Source organism: Tetranychus urticae, chromosome 1 (genome assembly GCF_039701765.1).
Source record: "Tetranychus urticae isolate SD_2017Ah chromosome 1, NJAU_TeUrti_SD_1.0, whole genome shotgun sequence".
Classification (NCBI taxonomy): domain Eukaryota; kingdom Metazoa; phylum Arthropoda; class Arachnida; order Trombidiformes; family Tetranychidae; genus Tetranychus; species Tetranychus urticae.
This window is the reverse complement of record NC_142958.1, coordinates 26,003,358-26,026,685: the sequence shown is the minus strand read 5'-3', so window position 1 is coordinate 26,026,685 and position 23,328 is coordinate 26,003,358. Positions and strand designations below refer to the sequence as shown.

The window sequence follows — 23,328 nt, the reverse complement described above, 5'->3', positions numbered from 1 at the left end:
CACTACGTTTAGGGTAACCAGTATTTAATCAAATGATTAAATTGTATAAATGATGCCTTTCTGAAATTGGTTAACTTAATAGTTAACTAACACTGTTAACCAAATATGCACAGTTTGACCAAAAGACAGTGATAAAGAGAGTGATTAGAACTGATGAAAATGAAAATGAAAATGATAAGAAACCTAAAATGAAAATAGGAAAACCCATTGAAAGCAATGGAAAACCAAGAGAAAATTTTGTCTTGAAAATTAAAAAAAGGTGTTGAGATTAGATTACATAGTGGTTTAAATCAGTTAAACCACAATATCTCGAAGCTATGAGATAAAACTCTCGGGCTTCGCCCTCGAGTTTATATCTCATAACTTCTCGATGCAGTGGTTTAACTATCACATAAACGCTGTACATCGCTTTTATTGTTGAATGTAACATCGCGTTTATAATTTTGGCTATAAACTGAAAAAACACCTTTTAGATGAAGTTAACCAACGTTTGACTGCAATTAAATTAGTGTGAATTTTCTGGACTTTATATTCAAACGCAATTTCAACTCGTATTTTTTAGATTGGCTACTTATTTCATCAGGACAATTCACTGAGTTTAACGCAGCGACTTTGGGTATTTCTACCAATTGAATCGCAGACCAAATCGTCACCACAAATCTCTGGAGCGCCAGCAATAGCAGCACATTTATCACCATTTTTTAATAATTTCATGCACCCTGGACAACATCCACAGAATCCATAAAATCTGACCCATTTTGTATTTGCTGGACATTCGCTTTCAGTAATGTTAATACATCTCACATTGTCACAATGGGTAGAATCGCATGAAGTTGAATAGACATAGTTGATGTAAACACTCAAACAAAGGATGAAAACAAAAAGATATTTCATTTTTAATTTCACTGGAAATATTGAAAAGAAATGAACTGAAAGTTAAAGTAATCAGAAGAGCACAACATCAGTAAATATCCTTCTCTATTTAAACAGCTTGAAAATGACTCCTTTGATTCCTCAGGCAATGAGATAAAATCGGTTGCATGACAAAATAGAAAGAAAAGCTTTAATTAATGGTTTATTTCCAGTTACGAAATTGTTTTCAATCTTTTGATTACTGATGATTAATATGAACAAGATTGTTTTTATGCATATGATCACCAAAATCATCATAAACATCAATTACTTTAAGACTGATAAGTCTATGGCAGTTGAAATGATACAATCGCGATAGTTTAAATAAATCACTACGACCATTAGCAAGAGAAAAACAAAGTGATCAGATTGAAAAAATTAAAAATGTCGAAATTAGAAAAAGTACATTTGCACTTTCATTTACTAAAATTCCCTTTGAAACATTAACAAAGAAAAGGATTTCCATAATTTATGAATGATAAAATTTGATTCAAAAAGTTCATTTTAGATTGGAGCAAAAGTTTACTCCTAAAATTAAAGCAATGACGGTTTAAAGTTAAATTGTGCATTGAAATGCGTGAAAAAGTCTTTAAACCAACACTGTATGTGAATGCTACTCTATTTTCATGATGACTATCAATTGTATTTGTCGTCAAAAATGGTTGTTAACTAACAAAATGTAAGTTACAATTGTTGAAAAATAACTGGAAAAATTATTCAAGCGATTTATTGGGTATAGAGGTAATTTAACAGAGTGAGCTTAAAAGCGCCACACTCAACAATGCACAAATGGAAGGTAGTTGAGTGAACAACAGAATAAGTTATTGTTATCAAAGAGTTGTAGGGAGAAGGGAGGGGAAAGGGTAATACAAAGAATAATAAGGAAAAAAATTGTGGTATAAAAAATACAGAAAAGGTCATTCTTGTTTATGAATATACTGAATTATGTCAAAGATTTCTGCTATGAGTTTCCTAAATATTTCAGGGCGTTTGATGATTAAAGAGTTGGATTGTTTTATGCATCGATTGTTCAGAATTTGTCTAAGGCTAATGAGCGACGGATATTCACATTGATATATAAAGTGTAGGTTATCAGGTCCGATCATTTTTTGGCATATACATAGCTTGTTCTCAGTCAGAAAGTTGTAATTTCCAAGAAGGAATCTCGCTCTGTAGTCTAATTTTTCATAGCCAGTTCTGGGAATGGAGTTTAAGAGTAAGTAGCAGCTGGATCTGTCTGAATATCTGGGACTTTTTAGCAAATGTTTGGTGTGACATAACACGATATGTGTACTCCATGTAGTGGTAATGCTGTTGGTTTGCGGAGTTGGCAGTAACTCAGGATGGTTGTTGATGACCCAGTTAAAGATGGCACTTTTTTCATTTAAGTTATTCATCAGATAATCAATGCCTATTTTTAATATTTTGAGATAAATGGGTTTATTATTTGTTATGAGAAATGAAGGGAGAGTTCTGTCTAATGATTTCATCCTGATAAATTTTCTGATGAGTGTTGAGGTTATTCTGTTGAGTTCTTTTGGGAATTCTCCTGAGATGATGCTAGGAATTAAGAGAGGGGCAAAGGTTAATGAGTATGACTCAAAGAGAGCTGAGTTAATTAGTTTGACAACGTTCGTAGGGAGTGCATTAATTAGGTGAATTGGAAGTGGTTTGGCTAACTGTTTCTGCCTAGCTCTTTCGAGGAATAGCTGTTGGTCAAGGAAGATTTTCTGTCTGTATTTTAGGTTGATCGGAAGACCCAGAATTATACTGCTGTCGCTAATTTCTATGTTGTTTGCGTCTTTCCTAATTAGCCTGTGATTACTAGTGATGATTTTTGACTTTTCTTTTGATATTTTTAGGTTAGTTTCATAAAGTGAGGCGTTGATGTTATTCAGGATAAAGTTAGTTATGAGCTCCAGACGTTGTGGTTGCATTGATGACATGTAAAAGCCAATGAGGAGGTCGTCGGCATAGGCTATTGTGTGATGGTTGGTTTTGATGTTATATATGACTGTTCTTCCATCTGCTCTGAACATCGGAATATGAAGCTGAGCAATGTCATTGAGCGCTTCATTGAGACCAATGATGAACAGAATAGGTCCAAGGATGGATCCTTGAGGTACCCCAATTGTTTGTTTGGATAATATGGGATCATTTACAATCATCATTGAGTAGCGACTGTGTAGACAATTAGCAATCATGTTTAGTGTGGCTTTATCTAACCCGTATTTAGCACAGTTTTTAAGGATGGTTGAGTGGCTTATCTCATCAAAAGCCTTCTGAACGTCTGTTTGAAGGATGAAGAAGTCATAATCTCGATTTACTGGACAGAAAAAGCCTAAGGTCGAGTCGATGGCTGTTATAATGCTTCGTCCAGGTAGATAAGCATGTTGATGCTGAAACGTTTCAGTTGGAATTGTTTGCGTTATCTTTTCACAGATGATTTTTTCCAGGATCTTGGTTAGATAAGATTGCATTTGGATCAATCGAGTTTTGTTACCATCACTTTTAGGGATGATGATTGCTTTGGTGATTTTCCATGGAGAGGGAAAGAAGTTCAATGTTAAGCAGGCATGAAAGATATTGACAAATAGATGAGGATTTTTCTGTATCATGGTGAGAGTTTCATGTTTGGACAGAGAATCAGGACCTGGTGAGGCTGTTTGAAGTGATTTAAGAGATGTGATGATGGTGTCGAGTAAAGCATGATGATCATGTTCATCAGGGTTGCTTCTAAAGGATGATTTGTCGGTTGATAAGGTTATGTTTTCCAATTTCAGATGATATTTATTTTTGACATCTTCACATCCTCGTAGAAAAGCTGCTGATGGTTCATTGTGATGATCAATCATTAGCAGGTTTTTGATTCTCAACCAAAGTATTTTACTGTTGGCGGTGTTGAATTTCTTCCTTATCTGAGTCTTGAAGTGTTGATTTAGTTCTCTTTTTATTCTGAAAATTTCATCCTGTCCTTCCCTTGACCTTAGCTTCTGTTGGTGTGAGATTGTCTTTTTCAGTTTCTTTTTCAGTGAATGATTTATCAGTTGAGATTTGACAGAGAAGGTCTTGGAGGGCTCTGTGTATTTGCTCTGAATTAGTAGACTATGTCTAAGCATGGTCATGGTAATTTGATCAATCATAAAAGGACTTCTTATGTTGTCAGGAGGAAGTTTCGAGACAAACTCGTACATATCTTGTAGATAGTTGCACTTGTTTAAGCTCATAGGAGTCTCGTCCATTATTTTAGGTGGTTGTTTTTTAATCGTCGTGATGGTGATAGAGAAATACGAGTGATCTTGAGGAGCCGTCTTGATCTTTACTTCACATTGTATTTCTTTCGATACGAGGGTAGAATCAATAAATGTTTTACTACCAGTTGGTGAGATGAAGGTGTACTCAGTTGAAGCCGGTTTGTATGGTAGTATAAGCTCGTTCTCGTCTATCATTCTTTTGATTATCTTGCTCCTTTTGGTTTGTGGTGTCGGATGTGGAGTCCATAGATCAAGTTGACTGTTAAAGTCTCCCTGAATTATGAGAGGAATACCAGTATATCTAGCTCTGATTTGCTGGATCTCATTCATCAATTCTTCAGCAACTTTATCATTGTGACTCGGACTGATATACACATTACCAACTAGGAGATTTTGGCCATTATGCTTGATTAAACAGATTATTGTGGAGTTACCTATTTTGTGAATGTTTTTGACGATACATTTGAACGCTATTATAACCGTGTCTCCGTGTACAATTGCTGAAAAGAGCTTCAAGTTGGATGCTGCTATGGTGGAGTGGTTGGCTTCTTGAATTAGAATTAATTTGTCAGGTTTAGCCATCATCATCATTTCAGCAGTTTTATTTTTCATTTTTTGGCAGTTTCTAGCAGCTATTTGGATAGTCATAGTCAATGATGGAAATGAGTCTTTCAACTGCTAAATTGTATGAATGACAATATTCTGATCTTGACCGATGCTTTACGTCTGGTGAGCCTGAGTTTTTGCACAGTAGGCAGTCAGGTTTGTCCCTTTTACCTTCAGTACAGTCTTTGGTTACATGAGATCCATTACAATTTCCGCATTGTGCTTCATTGACGCAAAAACGCTCAGTGTGACCAATCTTTAGGCATTTGGAGCAAACCCGAATGTTGAAGTTGTCTTGATATTTGACCGATTCACAACCAAAATAGAGTTTACCTCTCGCTTCAATAATTTCTCTGGCTTTTCTGGACAGACGAATGACCATGAAGTTTCTCTTGAACTTTGATTTTGTTGTTATTTCTCTGTTGACTACAAAGGCCACTTCTTCTTCTTCAGAAATATTGTTTCTTCGCTTAAACTGAGAGATGTCCTCGATTTGTTCCGTACTGACAACGCAGGATATTTGTGGTTGAAGCTTTTTTAGGGGCTCTGTTTTTACCAGGTCATCAATCTTCGCTTCTTTCAGTATATCCTCAAGCTTTTTCAAGGTGTCAGGATCTTCTGATATTACACGCGTGGATTGGGTGTTGACGATAACATTGTCTACGTTCAATTCCTTGTTGTCCTTGATTGCTTGTTTGATTTTAAGTCCTAGTTCAGTCGCGTCCATTTCGTTGTTCAGAGGCTTGATTATTATGGCTTTGGGCTTAGCTTTGCTTTTATTGGCTTGTTTGCTTTTGCAACCACAACTTACTCCATTTGCCCCACTATCCAGCTTGGCTTCAATCCGTTCAAGTTTGTCAGCTAATAGGTTCCTTGGTGGTGAAGGTCCTTGTTCGATTTCACTAACTGCAGCTTGAATGGAGTTTAACTCGTTGATAATTCTCAGGCAAAGATCTTTGTTTTTTTGGTTGAGTAAGGCTTGAACTAGCACACCTGTAGCCTTTAAACGAGAACAGAGGGAAGCTTTGTTGTTACCACGTGGTTGTTCACCTGTTGTAGGGGGAACAGAAGTTTCACTTGTATTTGATGAAGCCATCAGATTTTAGGTGTTTGATTTAGGTAAAAAAGGGTACTGGAGGCACTAATTAAACTCAGGAAGAGAAAGTTAGGATTTTTAATTGGTTAATTAACTAATTAATTAAAGGTAAGAAAAGGTGAGCTCTGCTTGATTACCAGGGACCATTTCAAAAATGAAAACTGTTTTGTATACAAATTACAGAATGTTAGCTACAATGTAGGATAAACATTGGTTCCCTATGGAAACAAAATAAACTGTTGTCATCTGTAATTTTTGGGTTTTGATTTAATTTGATATTATTTGATGTTACACGATTTATTTTGGTTTAGAGTTTTTTAAATAACTTCAAAATGAGCAGTTTCTTATCAGAGCTGGAGCAGGTAAGTGTGTTTTCTTTTTTCATGAACATGTAGATTAATATGTCTTGACAAGGGTGTGCAGTCAGGCTACTTGAATTATGTTTCTATTTTTCTGTATTCTATTATTGAATAGAAACACCTCTGTTAGCACTGATTAGATAGATTAAGAATGATTTAAAATTTTCTTGTATTTATCCTAAATGATCAAATGTCAAAACTTATAGCATTTTTATTTATATTTGCTCTTTTTCTCTATTCCAGGATCCATTTGATCCAAAAGAGTTTGTTGAGAGACTGGCATGGAGAGCCACAAAGGAATCAAGCACATTTGACTCTCAGACTTTGTTCGAAGATTTTGAAGCTCGCATCAGAGAGCTCAAAGATATGTATGAAACTCATGAGAAAAAATGTGAACGGCTGGAGATGGTTTGTAAAGAAGTGGAAAAAAGACATTGGGTTAAAGTTGCTGAGCTTCAGAAAAAGTGTAAACATTGCTTCTATTGTTTCCAAGAGTTGGATGAAAAATTGGATACAGTTGCAGCCAAAGTTGTCTATTTGGGTGATCAACTGGAAGGTGTAAATACACCTAGAGCTCGAGCTGTGGAGGCACAAAATTTAATGAAAGAGTTCACGACATTTTTCAAAGATGACGCTGACAATCGCATGAATAGTGAAATTGATCCTTCTCAGGTTAGTTTGATTTGCATAAAATTAGTCAATGCTAAATTGAATTGACATCTTCTAATGGTTTTATTTCATTATATTCCCATCTAGCTATTTGAAAAAGCCGATGTAATAGAAAAACTGTACAAAATTTCACAAAAATTGCCCAATGGTGGTAAATTTGATGGAGCTAAAAAGCGGATCGAGGCAAAATATTACCAAATTGAAAAGGATTTGATTGAGGAATTCTTCCAGGCCCAAGTAAAAGACAATAGAGCTCGGATGAAAGAGATTGCTTCGATTCTATCTCAATTCAAGGGTTATAATGAGTGTAAAGATGCATTCATTGAGAAAAGTCAAGTTGGAATTTTTCTTGGTGTTGGTATTTTCAATGATATTGTACCTTTATGTGAAAAATCACAACTTATTATCCAAGAAGTATTTGCTGATCCTGATAGAGTGATGGCAAAATTTGTCCTCAATATTTATCGAGGCAAACTTCAAGAGTATATTCATAATAGATTGAACAATGACAAAGATATTCCCGAAGAGTTTCTCACTACTTTACATGACCTTTATTCAAAAACAGTTAAACTCTCTCAACAACTTGCCTCTTCCAAAATAATGGGTGTTGATCTTGACTTTCTCAATACATTGACGCGAACCATTTTTGATTCTTACCTGACTGCCTATATAGACACTGAATTGAAAACGCTGAAAAACAAATGCGAGCTAATATTGCAGCGATTTTATGATTCTAAAAATCATCAGAAAAAGCCAATACCTGTTGGAAGTATTCAAGAATTGAAAAGAGATTTACAGGCTAAAATTGGTCGTGCCAATCTTAATTTAGGCTCAATATCTGGAGGCATTAATCAAGATTATGGAAATGAAACGTTGCTATCTGAAGAGGTTGCCATAAATCTTTTACAAGAAACCAAATTGGCCCTTAAAAGATGCCAGACTCTATCCAATCCTTCCAACGCTGCCAATAATGCCACACAAATCTTTGAAATGCAACTAAATTATCTGTGCATTGAACATATTGATTATGCTTTGGAAATGGGTCTTAATGCTATACCAACTTCGGAACCCAAAAGTCAACCTGAGCTTCATTATTTTGAAATCGCTCGACAGTGCAATGCCATTTGCCACCTATTAGAGAAACAGCTGGTTGATAGTCTCATTCCTCTGGTCATGTCAACGCCCAAGCACGGTGAATGTATCAAAAGAAAACGTGAAGTTCTGGAAGGATTGGAGGTTAAAATTAATAATGGATTGGAACGTTCAATAACTGCCATAATATCATGGATTAAAATTATTCTCAACACAGAGCAAAAGAAGACAGACTTTAAACCTGAAACGGAAGATATTGAAATGATGCAGACTCCGACTTGCGTTAAAGTTGTTCGATTTTTGAACCTGTGTATTAACAAATCTAGAGATTGTTTTGATGGTAAAAATGTTGAAGCTTTAATGCTCGAATTTGGTACAAGATTCCATAGAATAGTTTATGAGCATCTCATGCAGTTTCAATACACTTCCTTAGGTATGTTATTGTTCTATGTATTTGATTATCGGTATTGTTCTTGAAATGATTTAATTAATCCTCTATTTCTGATAATCTACAGGAGCCATGATTGCTATCTGTGATGTCAATGAATATCGTCGATGTGCATCCGCTTTTAGAGTGCCTTTAGTGAATCAACTTTTTGATACTCTTCACGCTCTTTGTAATTTACTGGTAGTCGCTCCTGAAAATCTTAAACAAGTATGCAATGGAGAAACATTGGTGAGTAATTTGTCCTTCAATTGTAGTCTGTACAATTATCATTTACAATTTAATGCTATTTAGCCATCTTTTTAACAATTTGCTTTTCTTTATTTCAGTCTGGTCTGGAAAAATCAGTTCTCATTAACTTTGTAGCTCTTCGGGCGGACTATAAATCAGCAAAGCTGATAAATCAATTCAAATGAAATTATCACCATCTCAATTTAATACATTAATTTATATCATGTTTTTGGACATTTTTTTAAATTTAGCAATCATGTTATCGAATCAGTTGTTGCTGTAAAAATAATAAAGTATATATTAGTATGTATCAGTTTGACATTCAACTTAATTTATCTCAGACACGATTTAGATTCAATAAACTCAACTAATAAACCTCCGTAAGAATCAAAATTGGATTAATGCTAATGTATTTTTCGAGATTTGATTGCTTATTGCAACGAAAATAAAAGTTAAACAGAAAAACGGTGTTTCGCTAGTTATCAATGATGCTCTACACAATGAACTAACATTATGTTCCATTGTTCAATTTGTGAGGCTAGCTTACATGTAAACTGAATTGATATAATTTAAACAAATTGGTTTAGACAAGTAAGGTTGACAAATTATGATGGATACTTTTATTTGAGTTGGTAATTCGCAATGTCAGTTAGATTCCTGGATAATTGTTGAAATGATTTAGATTAGAATGGCTCATAATCCTAGTCCTCGTCCAAGGAGTCTATTTGCTGGATATATCATAGTGTAACCAGATTGGCCAAGATTAGCACCTGTGGATCAAATTATGGATTCACGATTAAGTGTCTATTAGAGCAGATTAAATGCTCATTGAATTATCAGTAAATCTTCAGATTTGCTGATTCTCTCTTGTTTCATTTTTTAACATTCAAGTTGTAGGTGTCTCTACAAGTCAGTGAATCTCGTGTATTTTTAGCTATTGTGACAATAGTCTTGTCTTTTCACGTTGACTCATCTTATTTGAATTGTTCAATCTGCAGAGCAACTTGAAAATAAATCTATCTTTATCACATTTACTTTTGTTGACATATTTCTTTATGAAATTTTGGTCAAAAGTGCTCAACTTTTCTTTAATTATATTCCCTCTACTATTTCATCGAAAACTTAATAAACTAAACCATGTCTTCTGATCTGCAAACTATTTCTGTTGTTAAATGTTTTGGTGGACAACAATTCATCTATTCGCATTACAGTGAAACTCTTAAATGTACAAGCAAATTCTCGTTATATTGTCCACCTCAAGCTTCTGAATCCAACAAAGTGCCGGTCATTTATTTCTTATCAGGTAAAATTGAAACCTTTTTAAAAATACGAATGTTCTCTTGTCCTATTACCAAGTGCGCTTTGAGCTCATCATTTCACTTGTCAACCCATTTATTTGAAACCAATATGTTTGAATTTAATCCTGCAAGTGCTCATGTTAATTAATTGTTATTTGATTTTCATAGTCGATGCCAATTGATTAATGACACGAAGTTTCTTGTAGCCAACGGAAAATCGAGCAAAATTAGGTTCACTTGGTTAATATGTTAAAATCCTATGATATTGATGCGACTGACATTTTGTCAGATGATTTCACATCTTTCTTTATTGAAAAGTTTGTTTTAGTTTATTGTTAATTTTTTGTTAATTTTTTGTTCTTTATTCTAGGATTAACATCTTCTGTAAAGGAACTCATTCAGCAATCCGGATTCCAGAAATATGCTGCTCAACATGGAATCTGTGTTGTAGGTCCAGATACATTTCCTCGCGATGCTTTGCCCATAAATCCACCAATAACTCGCGCTCAAATGGCAGCAATGTATGTTGATGCTGAGACACCGGGTTGGAGTGATCATTACAAGATGTACAGCTATGTAACAGTTGAATTGATCAAAACAATTGAAGAAAAGTTCAATTTCGTCCAGAAAGATAATAGATCAGTCATGGGTCACAGTATGGGTGGTCATGGAGCATTAATCTGTAGTCTTCGTAATCCAGGATTATACAAGTGTTGTTCAGCTTTCGCCCCTTTATACAACCTAGAAGGTGCTGCAGAATTCATGGTGAATCTTGTTCAAGCGGAAAATGTAAAAGATTGGGATGCAACAAAGCTTATACGAAATTACAAAGGACCTTCATTGAATATTCGCATAGATCAGGTAATTACTACTTATAGAGTATTATACCTGTCAAAGCTCTTTTCAAGAAATTTACCTCAACTGTCCAATTATTATGTTATTGTACTTATTAACAAATTTTATTTCCTCCTTTTTCATTTTGATATCTCAAGGGTGCTGAGGATTACATTCTTGGTATGTTCAGTCCTGATCGTTTCTTAGCTGCTGCATTGGAAAGTAAAACAACCGTTTCATTCAACCTTATCGAAGGCTACGATCATGGATGGTTTTTCATAAAGACTTTCATCGAAGACAATTTCAATCATCATGCTAAGTTTTTGAAATCTTCAAATAATCATTAGACGACAATAAATCTTCAAATACTCATTATATGACCATTATACCCGGTATCTACAAATTGCGGATCGTTATGGGCTTTTCAAGACTAATTTATTTTATAAACATAGTTGTTTGATAATGACTGTTGCAATTTAGCTAATGGGCTTCAAATAAGTTTTATTTTATCATATTAAAATACTGGATTTGTTACATTGATAATTATTTTCAAAATACTCTACCATATAATGTCATGACAAGATTTACAGGCACATAGACCATCGAGACATTCAGTTCCACAGACGCATGTAAAAGCTTCTAACCAGTTGTCACAATCAGTGTCTGAGCTCCATTTGTGGCAAGAAATACTCGACCCATAAGAAGCTGCATCAACAAATTGATTGGCACCAATAAACACAACCAGTAAAATCAAAACTAATGATCGATTGAACATTTTGTATTAATCAATAAATTAACTGAATAAAGTGAACACAAAGAAGCAAAAGTAAATACAACTGAACTCTATTCTGTTTCATCTGTCAACCATTCCTTTTATACTTTTTGAAAAGTTATATCTACTTATATTCCTATCATTTATGTTTCTGTATCGATTAAATGCATAATCAAGTTGTATTGTGATTATTATTGTTATCAACAACAATTGCGATGAAACTCTCCCAGTGTTCTTTTCGTCTGCAGAATTGATGATTGTTAACTGTTTTATCTGGATTGATTTAATTTCGCTTAGTAACAAATGCATTCCTTTGAATGGTTTAGTTTAGGTTATCAGTCATCTTTAACAATACCTAAACTAGAATCAATTGGGATAAAAGGTTAATCATCCAATGGTTTCAATAAAGTATCATTTGGAAAACGAGATAACAATTTAAATACAGAATTTTAATTTTCAATGAGTATCTAAGCTTTCTTTTTCACCATTTAGTTTTGTTTAAATTGTCAAGGTATGTATACAGTGTTAGTTTAACAAAATTGCCACATCCCTCTCTTTTACTCTTTATAAATACGTGTATTAAAATGCTTTGATTATAATGGTTACAATTGACTATGGCCTTTAAACAAAATATATGTGGTCAAGGTGAGATAAGCTGGACAATGAATCGTAGAAAAGAGAACGATTAATTTAAATAAAGAAATTATGTATAAAAACAATGAATTTGAGTTTGTTTTTTGTATGCAAATGCCAAGAACTAGATCTAGGTAAAAAACAAATCAAAATGTATCCAAGTGCTAATCAATTGTCAAAAGGTGTTATGATAAGTCAAACAGTAGCCATTGACAATAATTAGAAGTTAGAAATGCGTTAAAATACAAAGTGTAAGAATGGCAGAATAGGAATGTTAGTTATTGGACTGGCGAAAAAGCAGGATTAGTTAGAGTCAATCATGACTGATTGACAGATTAATCAATCGATTGAACAATCTTACTTTATTATTGGGTAAGATTGGCGTTCAATTGATCATCGGAACATAAATAATGATAAATTTTGTTTGATTAGATTAATAGATTTCCAACAGAATCTTTTGAATGCATCCATAAAATTCCTGCAGATATTTTCTAATGTGCGTTAAGCAGTCTTTATATGTAGATATTTTCAAGATTATCAAGCTTCTTCCAATTTTTCATATCGATTTCAAGTCTTCTGAAGTGTGAACTTTAAACTTTACGATTCCAGGTCTTGTATGGCCCTTTTTGCGACCACAAAGTGTCTCTTCGCAAGAAAGTGTCGACTCAATCTTATTTAAATCAATAGGAATCTCAACTTGACCAATAAAGGAATCAAAAAGCAAATTGTTGTGCCAAACCTAAAATTTACAAAAAAAGCGTAAATTAATATCTAAATGTAATTAGAAAAATTATCAATTTAGATTTACCTCAATTAAAATTGTTTCAGCTGAACCATGATAAAATATAGCAGAAAAATCTTTAAAATCAGGATCCAAAGTGTTATTAACAGGACTCGATCTAACAGTATCACCTCCACAACGAATTATAAGATAAGGATTGGCATCTGGAAAAGATGATTCAGATAATGAATTAATTTGATTAAAGTCAAAACGTATTTCAAGGTGAACTACACTTAAATCAACTTTAAGTTCAATCTAATTTTTCATAGCAACATAAATGGTGGTTTATATTGTTATTTAAAATTATTGTTTGCCTTTCCTATCAGATCTTTGAATCATCAAGTTAAGGTTGAATCATGATGTAAGTGAGTTTAACTGTAGAACCAAAAACATTTTTAAACGTACTTCCGAATCGATCTTGTTTCTCAATTCCATTGATAGAGTGAACCGTTACTTTGGAAACGAATTTTGGATATCTCGGTGCAAGAAAATTGAAAAAGTTTTTCTTTGGCATATCCTCATTTAATACTCTGAATTGGAGAAAAAAAAGAAATGTAATTATTCAATTAGATGATAAAGAGGACTCTAGGTGAAAAGAAAATAGCTGTTTACCTTAAATTAGATCTTGATTTAGTGTAAAGTCTAATGAGTAAATCGCTATCTGATTTACAAACTGGTTTGATTATGTATCGACCAATGTTTAGTTTGATTCGATGGAAGATGGATCGCTTTTTAACAGACTCGTGAACGTATATCATATTACAAAGGGCTGGATTGTGTAGACGATACTTTCGATTAGACTCGACTTGGTAAATTTTGAAGCCTAACAATTCGGGTTGGTCATTTTTTTGGATGAAATCAACCATTACTTCCTCTGAATCATTGGGAACGTCAAAGCAAAACTGTGTAGCTACATTTGAATGGCGAATTTCAACAAATCGATTATCTTCAATGTGTAAGCGACAAATTGTTATTGACTCAAAGTTGTCGCAAAATTTTTCAAGGTTGATCCTGTGAAAAGAGAGAGAAAAAGATAAATATTTAAGTATTAACGTAAATTGAGCGACATAATGAATGAGTAAATGTGTGTGAATGTGAAAGGGAAACAAAAATGATTAATATTAGGAAAGGAAAATGGGAAATCAAATTCGACTTGTTTTGTGAATTTTTACATTACAAATGAATAATCAAGTAATTCTTACCATTGCTCAGTATACTTTTCATCCAGAAAACTGCTTTTAGAACTGAAATAAAAGAAAAAAAATAATTGAAATATTAACAATAGAAGCTCGAGTTTTGTTAAAGTCAATCAATCAAAATGAAAACGCATAAGAATGTAAGTGAGATAGCATGTAATTTTATAAGCGTAGTAATGAACAGCAATAGGAACAGAGTAATAATTAGTTGATAAGACAATGGATTTTGACTGACAAAGAAGCTATTCATTTGAAGTAATTTATTGAATAATATGGGTCATGGATATTTGTGTGACTTAAGGTGATTGACTGGTTGGATTAAAAGTGTATAATGATGTAATGATGATGAGTAAGTGAGTTGGATTTTTAGATGAATTAATGTTGGAAGAGAATCAAGATATTGAATAGAAAGACAAAGATCCGGCTTAAATGGATCCATTTAAAGGTAAAAACTAAAGGTACCAACAACTTTTGCCCTTTCAAGAGTTCATGATTGTTATAATCAATGAACATGGCTATTTTTAGAGCCATGACCAGACTGAATAATTATTCATAAAAAATTAGAGTTAATAAAAGGAGAAAAAGTGAGACAACAAGATGATCGATATAATCATTGGAATAGAAGTGAACTATTACTGAATAAATAAAGATTAACGTCCTTGAGATTGCAAAGGATTAGACTAAAAAAAGTAAAAATAGCTTTCAGTTTCATCTCAACAGGTTAAATTGAAACATAAAGTTGAACCCTTTATACAAATCAATGAGATTCTAATGGACACAAGGCAATTACTAATTAGAGGGCAGACTTGTAATCAAAATGTTCCAATTGGGTTAAGTTAATCAAGTTAATGGAAAGCTAACAGATAATTAGAGATGATAATGCTCAGGAAGCAACTCGATATAAATCAATTTAGGTTGGTCAGTCGAGAGATTGTCAAAATGTTATTCCCTGATTGCTACTGCTGTTCAATTGATATAAAATTATTGCTAATTCAGCAGAAAATTTTCTTTTTGTTGCAGTAATATTTGATTTAGAAATGAGACCGGTTAGATAATAACCTTCGTTTTTCAGGGTATACGGTATCGATTAATTTGAAACTTGCTGTTCCATCTTTTGAGTTTTTCTTGAATGTTCCGGAAGCAGGCTTCTTAACAGATGTTACCACATAGAAACGTCCTGATTTGAGTCCATTTGAATAATGATCACCAGAGTCGCCCTAATTTTATAAAAAGAAACAAAGAAATTAGAGTCGGCTGAGAAACGCAGTAGAAATAGGAATCAGAAAAGCTCAGAAAGACTGGTGTATTGGTGAGAAAAAATGTAAGTGAATATTAGATTTTAATAAATCTTATATTCATTACTCAAAGTTTTAGACCATTGAACTTGTAGTCAAGTTGAAATTATGCAAAATTACAACAGATTTGACTGTTTAAAATACTGACAAGCTTTCATTGGTTGATTGGATGAAAGCTTCAATGTTTTCCTTAAAATGAGACATTTTTACATGCTAAATTGGATCAGGATTGATATGTATGCATAATGAAAGCTTTTTTCATGCATGATTTCATTGAGTCCACCAAATTGAGTCATAAAGCTGAATGTCAAGTTTCAAGAGCAACGCGCAAGAAAAACTAACCCGAGTTTTGATGCAAACTAAAGATTTATGGTTAACTTCCTCGGCAATTAAACGAAAGTGGTCCTTTTCATCGTCATCTAAGCTTATTTTAATCTCTTCGGTTGGTGCTCCTGAAAAATCAGTCAGTACATTGGCCAGATTACCGAAGGTTGACATTGTCTCATAATTTCCTTTCAATTTGGCGTAAGCTTTTTCAAGTAAAGGTACCCAAAATATTTGTCCACATTGAGAAGAGGTGAAGATTAATTTGTTATCCGAGCTGGGTAGTTTGTCGTCAATTAAAACCTTTGTCCAAACTCCAAAATCCCAAATCCAAATTTTGAAGATTCCATGATCAAAATTGTTTTGATCTTTGGGTAGAATCTAGAAAAAAGCAAAATAAATATTAAAAGTTGAATGATTGATTATTTACTAACAAAAACAAGTTAAACAAAAATGCGAACCTCAACAACAGAAAATCAATTAATGCAGTAATCGTGTAAACTGAGAAATTGAAATGCAATATTATAAATAGTCATAAACAGTGTTTATTGAACACTGAGCAGAATTCAATAACAGCTTCTGTGTTAAAAGCCATTACGAATACTTCAGTCTGAAGTCTTCAAGAATCAAATGATTCAAAGGTTTGATTTTAAGCAAAATGAAAATGGGAAAAGGTTTAGTTTTTATGATTGCTGCATTTATGTATGGAAAATATTAGAAACTCAGAATTGGTTAACGATTAGATAATAAATTAACATCAGTAAAGTTACATATAAATTATAAGAGTTTATAGCTAAGCAAATAGTCATTAATATGAAAGTGATTACATTAATATATGCACACATTTAAAAATGCTTACAACTTAACTGGGTCTGAGTTAGTCTGATGATTTTCGTGATATTAAAGGCTTAACTTTAGTGACAATTGATCCGATTACATTGTAAAGTATGAACTACAATTAGATCTGATAATATTACTAGTCAGGCAGAGTAATGACTCAGTCTTAAATAATAAAACAATGATGACAAAAAAACAAAAGTAAATTGCTTTGAATCTGTCAAGATACTTGAAATTATTGATTCAAAATAAATTCTGGGTAAAGCTATTTATATTTCTCGCTGGTGCTAGTAAATGATAGATGACGTTGTCAAATACCTTTGAAACATTATATAAATTGCAAGGTAAATCAATTTAATTTAAATCAAGTGAAATGGTGAGCTTTAACCAGGAATTTGCTACTCTTGATATTTTGAAAAGCTTGATAATGCAAGAAAAATTATCTAATGATCGCTGCTTCAATCAAGCAGACATTAAAATGGTCCAATTACAGAACTTTAGATTGAAATCTCTGCTAACCTTAAAATATCAAAGTTGCTTTGCTCTTTTACTAATAATACAAAGATGATTCTACAACTGAACTTTAGCTTAACAATAAAAAACAGAAGTTATTAATTAATTGCAAAGGAGGAGATGGAGACTTGATAAATAAAATTACCTTGTAAACCAAATTCTTATCTTGCGATAAAGCAACAGCAGCCGCAACGAACCACTCGTTTGGCCCATAACCAAGAAATTGAATATTTGTGTTGGGTCCCAATTTGTCTTTGAATAATGTAAAGGGCTCAGAGGTAAGTTCACGGGGTCGTTTCCATGTTATTTTACCAGCGGCCAGTCTATTTTTGAATCCAATTGACTTATAAACTGAAGAGTCTTCGGCTTTAAAATTATGGTCCACGTAGCTAACACCAGTTTCTTGGCACTCTTTGACCACTTTACTGTACTTTTCTTTGCCCAAACACTTGCGTGGTCGAAATGAACTGGATCCCATGATTAATTTCCAACTGGTGGCGATTTAAATTTTAAGACAATGAAACAGGTGTAATGATTGTTAACAGGATACAAATTTGTAAAATCACCGGATTAAAATAAATAAATTAATGACAATGGATAAGGTAGAAGATAATTGGTAGAAGTAACTGTAAATTATTAGTAGTTGAAAAATGTAAACTTGTAAATGGAGGAAAACATGAAATCTGGATATGATTGAGATTTGTTGTTGAACCAGGTTGTGTTGGATTGCAGCTTCTTTCAAACACTTTATTTCATCCAATGACAATAGCTCATCCCTTTTGCCAACATGAAAATTCAGGTTGCGAGGATATTAAAAGCCTGGTAATAATAATAAATAATCACAGTTCAGGTGAAATTAGATGATTGATGGAATCACAGTTAAAAGGTTGACAGGCAAAAACTGCGTTAGTCATAGCGCATTAAGAATCCATAGAAAGGAGAAAACATTTGATGTGGTAAAAAAAGCAAGCAAGATTGATCATGATAATGAAAAGGAAAACAAAATATGAAAATTACATGAAGAAACAAACCATTCAAACCGATGACAATTAACTTAATTAACTAATCAAGATACCATGGTCATTTAAAGAAGGATTAAATTGAAGAAGAAGACTGAACTCATATTCAAATGATAACAACGACACATCTTTTCGAAAACTTGTCAACAACCAGTCTTAAACTCAAAGAGTTTGCTTAAAACTGGTTTTCATGCGCAGGCTTTTGCCGCCTCCTATTTTCTTAGAACCGCAACCTTTAAATTTACCATTTAAACAGTTAAAGTGTCTTGAACTGACGTTTCATTGAAACATTTGTAGATAACTGTTTTCGTTAACTTTGTAGCTCTTCGAACGGACTATAAATGAATTAAAATGTAATCATCATCATCTCAATTTAATACATTAATTTATATCATGTTTTTGGACATTTTTTTAAATTTAGCAATCATGTTATCGAATCATTTGTTGCTGTAAAAATAATAAAGTATATATTAGTATGTATAAGTATTGGTAATTTATGCGCCATACATCTTACATGAGAGCCTCGCGACCATAGCTCATCGGCTATCGCATCATTGATAACCAAAAATCGTTTTCTGTTTGGATTGTCTATGTTTGAGCATTTTATTTATAATGCATCTAACCGTTTCCATAAAACTATCAAAGTAATTCACCAATGTGATAATAAAATTTTGTTCAAGAATAACATTCATAATATGGCTTTCACCGACATTTTTGGACTTTCAACTTAATTTATCTCAGACACGATTTAGATTCAATAAATTTAACTGGTAAAACTCCGGTAAACTCCAAATTGGATTAATGCTGATGTAGTTTTCGAGATTTGATTGCTCATTGGAAAGAAAATAAAAGTTAAACAGAAAACGGTGTTTCGCTAGTTATCAATGATGCTCTACACGATGAGCTAACATTATGTTCCATGAGATTCAGCGATTAACAGTTTATGAGGCTCGCTTTGCTGTAAACTGAATTGATATAATTTAAACAAATTGGCTTAGGCAAGTGAAGTTGACTTATGAGTTTCTATTTGAGCTGATAGTTCGCAACTTCAGTTAAATCATGAATAATTGTTGAAATGATTATAATTGCTCACATCCCTAGTTCTCGTTCAAGAAGAGCTGCTATGTGCTGCATAGTCTAAACAGCTTGGTCGAGATAAGCACCTGTAAATCAATTGTAAGTACCAGTTCAGATTGCTGCTTCTCTCTTTTTTCACTTCTGAACATTACCGTTGTAGGTGTCTGTACAATTAAAATCATAATATGCGAATCAAAAATCAAATATAAGTTGATACTTTGGCAAATGAATCCAAACTAACCTTTAAGCTCTTCACAAATCTATTTATCAATTATACGAATGGTTTTAAATAAGATTTTTACGCAGATGTCCTGATTGATTCCTGCTTTGTTTCTCACAAAAGAGGCATCTTTATAATTGGCGGGGTGAGCATGTCTTTTGAGAACGATGGCTAGAACGATGTAAGTATAGCTGAAAATAAATTTTTTGCTATTATGCTTAAATTCAAATTTAGAATTCATTTTTTCTGATCTTTTTATCACTATAGATTACACTAAACGATTTAGTCATGAAGCATAGAAAGAAGAAAAAAATGTCTCAAGGTTACTTTTGTGATCACAAGATCCCATAATATCTACCTCAAGTAGGTAGGGAAAGGCCACAATTGGTCAGTATACGGAGGTCCATCGTTTTGTAAGGGTGAAGAAATTCTACCTCAATCCTCGTAAAATGGCCGACATTTCTTTGTTTTCGCTGCGAATCAGCCATTGTAAATATAGCTGAGTATAAATTTTTTGCTATTATAAAGGGCTGTTTGGAAGTCTCTTTTCGTTTCTATAGGATTTCAGGTTGTTGGTTTCGCTTTGGCAGCTTTCATCAAAAGATTAGTAGAATTTATTAACTAAAAACATCTGCATGTCTTCTATGCATAAATTTTTTACATTCAATAAAATATATTGTAAATTGGTACTTTCATAAACAAAATTATTTATCAGTAAAGTTTTCTGGATCGAGTGTCGTTTAAGTTTCCGCCACCATGTCGATTAGACGCCGTACCACGTGTCGATTGAGTTTCCGATCCATGTCGGCACAATTGCGGAATAGTGTGTCGATTAAGTTTCCGATCCATGTCGGTACAATTGCGAAATAGTGTGTCGATTAAGTTTCCGGATCCGCGTCGGTTAGTCGCCTTACCGCGTGTCAGTTCAGTAGCCATACCTCATGGCGGTTGCGCTTCCGGCAGTTTCGAAACTGTGTTTGAAATTCATTTGATTCATTCTTTAAACAATTTATTTTACTGATAAATACGAAATTTTAGGACTAACATTGAATAATCTGAAAGTTATCAATTTTTTGTTTGTGGTTTTCAACGGTCTATAGAGATCATGAGCCAAAGAAATGAGTTCTATGTACTTATTGCAATACTAGAAATGCGCCATTAACAGAAATCAGCTTAAATTCAAATTTAGAATTCATTTTTTCTGATCTTTTTTATCACTATAGATTACACTAAACGATTTAGTCATGAAGCATAGAAAGAAGAAAAAAATGTCTCAAGGCTACTTTTGTGATCACAAGATCCCATAATATCTACCTCAAGTAGGTAGGGAAAGGCCACAATTGGTCAGAATACGGAGGTCCACCGTTTTGTAAGGGTGAAGAAATTCTACCTCAATCCACGTAAAATGGCCGACATTTCTTTGTTTTCGCTGCGAATCAGCCATTGTAAATATAGCTGAAGATAAATTTTTTGCTATTATAAAGGGCTGTTTGGAAATCTCTTTTCGTTTCTATAGGATTTTAGGTTGTTGGTTTCGCTTTGGCAGCTTTCATCAAAAGATTAGTAGAATTTATTAACTAAAAACATCTGCATGTCTTCTATGCATAAATTTTTTACATTCAATAAAATATATTGTAAATTGGTACTTTCATAAACAAAATTATTTATCAGTAAAGTTTTCTGGATCGAGTGTCGTTTAAGTTTCCGCCACCATGTCGATTAGACGCCGTACCACGTGTCGATTGAGTTTCCGATCCATGTCGGCACAATTGCGGAATAGTGTGTCGATTAAGTTTCCGATCCATGTCGGTACAATTGCGAAATAGTGTGTCGATTAAGTTTCCGGATCCGCGTTGGTTAGTCGCCGTATCGCTGGTCAGTTGAGTTACCGGATCCGCGTCGGTTAGTCGTACCGCGTGTCGATTAAGTTTCCGATCCATGTCGGTACAATTGCGAAATAGTGTGTCGATTAAGTTTCCGGATCCGCGTTGGTTAGTCGCCGTATCGCTGGTCAGTTGAGTTACCGGATCCGCGTCGGTTAGTCGCCGTACCGCGTGTCGATTAAGTTTCCGATCCATGTCGGTACAATTGCGAAATAGTGTGTCGATTAAGTTTCCGGATCCGCGTTGGTTAGTCGCCGTATCGCTGGTCAGTTGAGTTACCGGATCCGCGTCGGTTAGTCGCCGTACCGCGTGTCGATTAAGTTTCCGATCCATGTCGGTACAATTGCGAAATAGTGTGTCGATTAAGTTTCCGGATCCGCGTCGGTTAGTCGCCGTATCGCTGGTCAGTTAAGTTACCGGATCCGCGTCGGTTAGTCGCCGTACCGCGTGTCGATTAAGTTTCCGATCCATGTCGGTACAATTGCGAAATAGTGTGTCGATTAAGTTTCCGGATCCGCGTCGGTTAGTCGCCTTACCGCGTGTCAGTTCAGTAGCCATACCTCATGGCGGTTGCGCTTCCGGCAGTTTCGAAACTGTGTTCAAATTCATTTGATTCATTCTTTAAACAATTTATTTTACTGATAAATACGAAATTTTAGAACTAACATTGAATAATCTGAAAGTTATCAATTTTTTGTTTGTGGTTTTCAACGGTCTATAGAGATCATGAGCCAAAGAAATGAGTTCTATGTACTTATTGCAATACTAGAAATGCGCCATTAACAGAAATCAGCTTAAATTCAAATTTAGAATTCATTTTTTCTGATCTTTTTTATCACTATAGATTACACTAAACGATTTAGTCATGAAGCATAGAAAGAAGAAAAAAATGTCTCAAGGCTACTTTTGTGATCACAAGATCCCATAATATCTACCTCAAGTAGGTAGGGAAAGGCCACAATTGGTCAGAATACGGAGGTCCACCGTTTTGTAAGGGTGAAGAAATTCTACCTCAATCCACGTAAAATGGCCGACATTTCTTTGTTTTCGCTGCGAATCAGCCATTGTAAATATAGCTGAAGATAAATTTTTTGCTATTATAAAGGGCTGTTTGGAAATCTCTTTTCGTTTCTATAGGATTTTAGGTTGTTGGTTTCGCTTAGGCAGCTTTCATCAAAAGATTAGTAGAATTTATTAACCTAAAATAAAATAAAATAAAATTTACTATTAAATTCAAGAAATATGCAACTAACAGAAATCAGCTTTAATTCCTCTTTAGAATTCATTTTTTTCTGATATTTTTTATCCTATTGATTACTCTAAACGATTCATTCATAAAGAATGCAAAGAAAGAAAATGTCTCAAGGTTACTTTTGTGGTCACAATATTGATCTTTTCAAATCGCAATCCTCAAAAGTATGTGTTTCTTACAAAAGAGGCATCTTTATAATTGGCGGGGTGAGCATGTCTTTTGAGAACGATGGCTAGAACGATGTAAGTATAGCTGAAAATAAATTTTTTGCTATTATGCTTAAGTTCGAATTTAGAATTCATTTTTTTCTGATGACAATGAGATAATATAATGAAATTGTTGCCAGCGAGCAAACAGCCAGCGTTGTTATCAATTCACTGGTTGATACTCAAAGTGATACTTGAATAGCAAAAAATTTTTAGCATGATTTTGTTGCGATGACAAACTGCACCGACAGAACAGAAATTTCGACATTAAACAGATAAAATCACTTATCAAGATATCGCAACTTCTTCACAAGTGCAAAACTAACAAGGGATGCATAGTTGGTCCGACGATCTTGATATTTTTTGGGCTTAACATATTCTAATGGGTCAGATATGACCCTTTGTAAAGCTTTTGATTTCGGAAATTCTCCGTTTCAAAGTTACAGGGTGCCAAAGTCTGTATTTTGCATAGTTGAAGCTATTGAAAGCAATATGGATTTGTTTAAAAACATATTTTACTATTT

General features: G+C 33.7%; 3 protein-coding genes across 3 annotated transcripts; 2 read left to right on the top strand and 1 right to left on the bottom strand.

Moving 5' to 3' along the window:
- The first annotated feature begins 6,073 nt into the window (after positions 1-6,073).
- On the top strand, positions 6,074-8,974 carry Sec10 (Exocyst complex component Sec10). Its single transcript, XM_015932032.3, has 5 exons — positions 6,074-6,230; positions 6,471-6,899; positions 6,984-8,421; positions 8,504-8,664; positions 8,763-8,974. The coding sequence occupies exons 1-5, from the start codon at positions 6,201-6,203 to the stop codon at positions 8,847-8,849; spliced, it is 2,145 nt and encodes a 714-aa protein (XP_015787518.1). The 5' UTR covers positions 6,074-6,200; the 3' UTR covers positions 8,850-8,974.
- Positions 8,975-9,637: 663 nt separating this feature from the next.
- LOC107364544 (S-formylglutathione hydrolase) lies at positions 9,638-11,339 on the top strand. The gene is made up of 3 exons (XM_015931929.3): positions 9,638-9,967; positions 10,333-10,823; positions 10,955-11,339. The coding sequence occupies exons 1-3, from the start codon at positions 9,802-9,804 to the stop codon at positions 11,141-11,143; spliced, it is 846 nt and encodes a 281-aa protein (XP_015787415.2). The 5' UTR covers positions 9,638-9,801; the 3' UTR covers positions 11,144-11,339.
- On the bottom strand, positions 11,278-18,304 carry LOC107364543 (calpain-6). The gene is made up of 9 exons (XM_015931928.3): positions 18,179-18,304; positions 17,293-17,966; positions 15,816-16,178; positions 15,238-15,395; positions 14,185-14,226; positions 13,595-13,993; positions 13,388-13,512; positions 13,010-13,146; positions 11,278-12,940 (listed from the first exon to the last, which is right to left on the bottom strand). Exons 2-9 carry the CDS (start codon positions 17,623-17,625, stop codon positions 12,758-12,760), a joined length of 1,740 nt encoding a protein of 579 aa, XP_015787414.2. The 5' UTR covers positions 17,626-17,966; positions 18,179-18,304; the 3' UTR covers positions 11,278-12,757.
- Between the last annotated feature and the right edge of the window lie 5,024 nt (positions 18,305-23,328).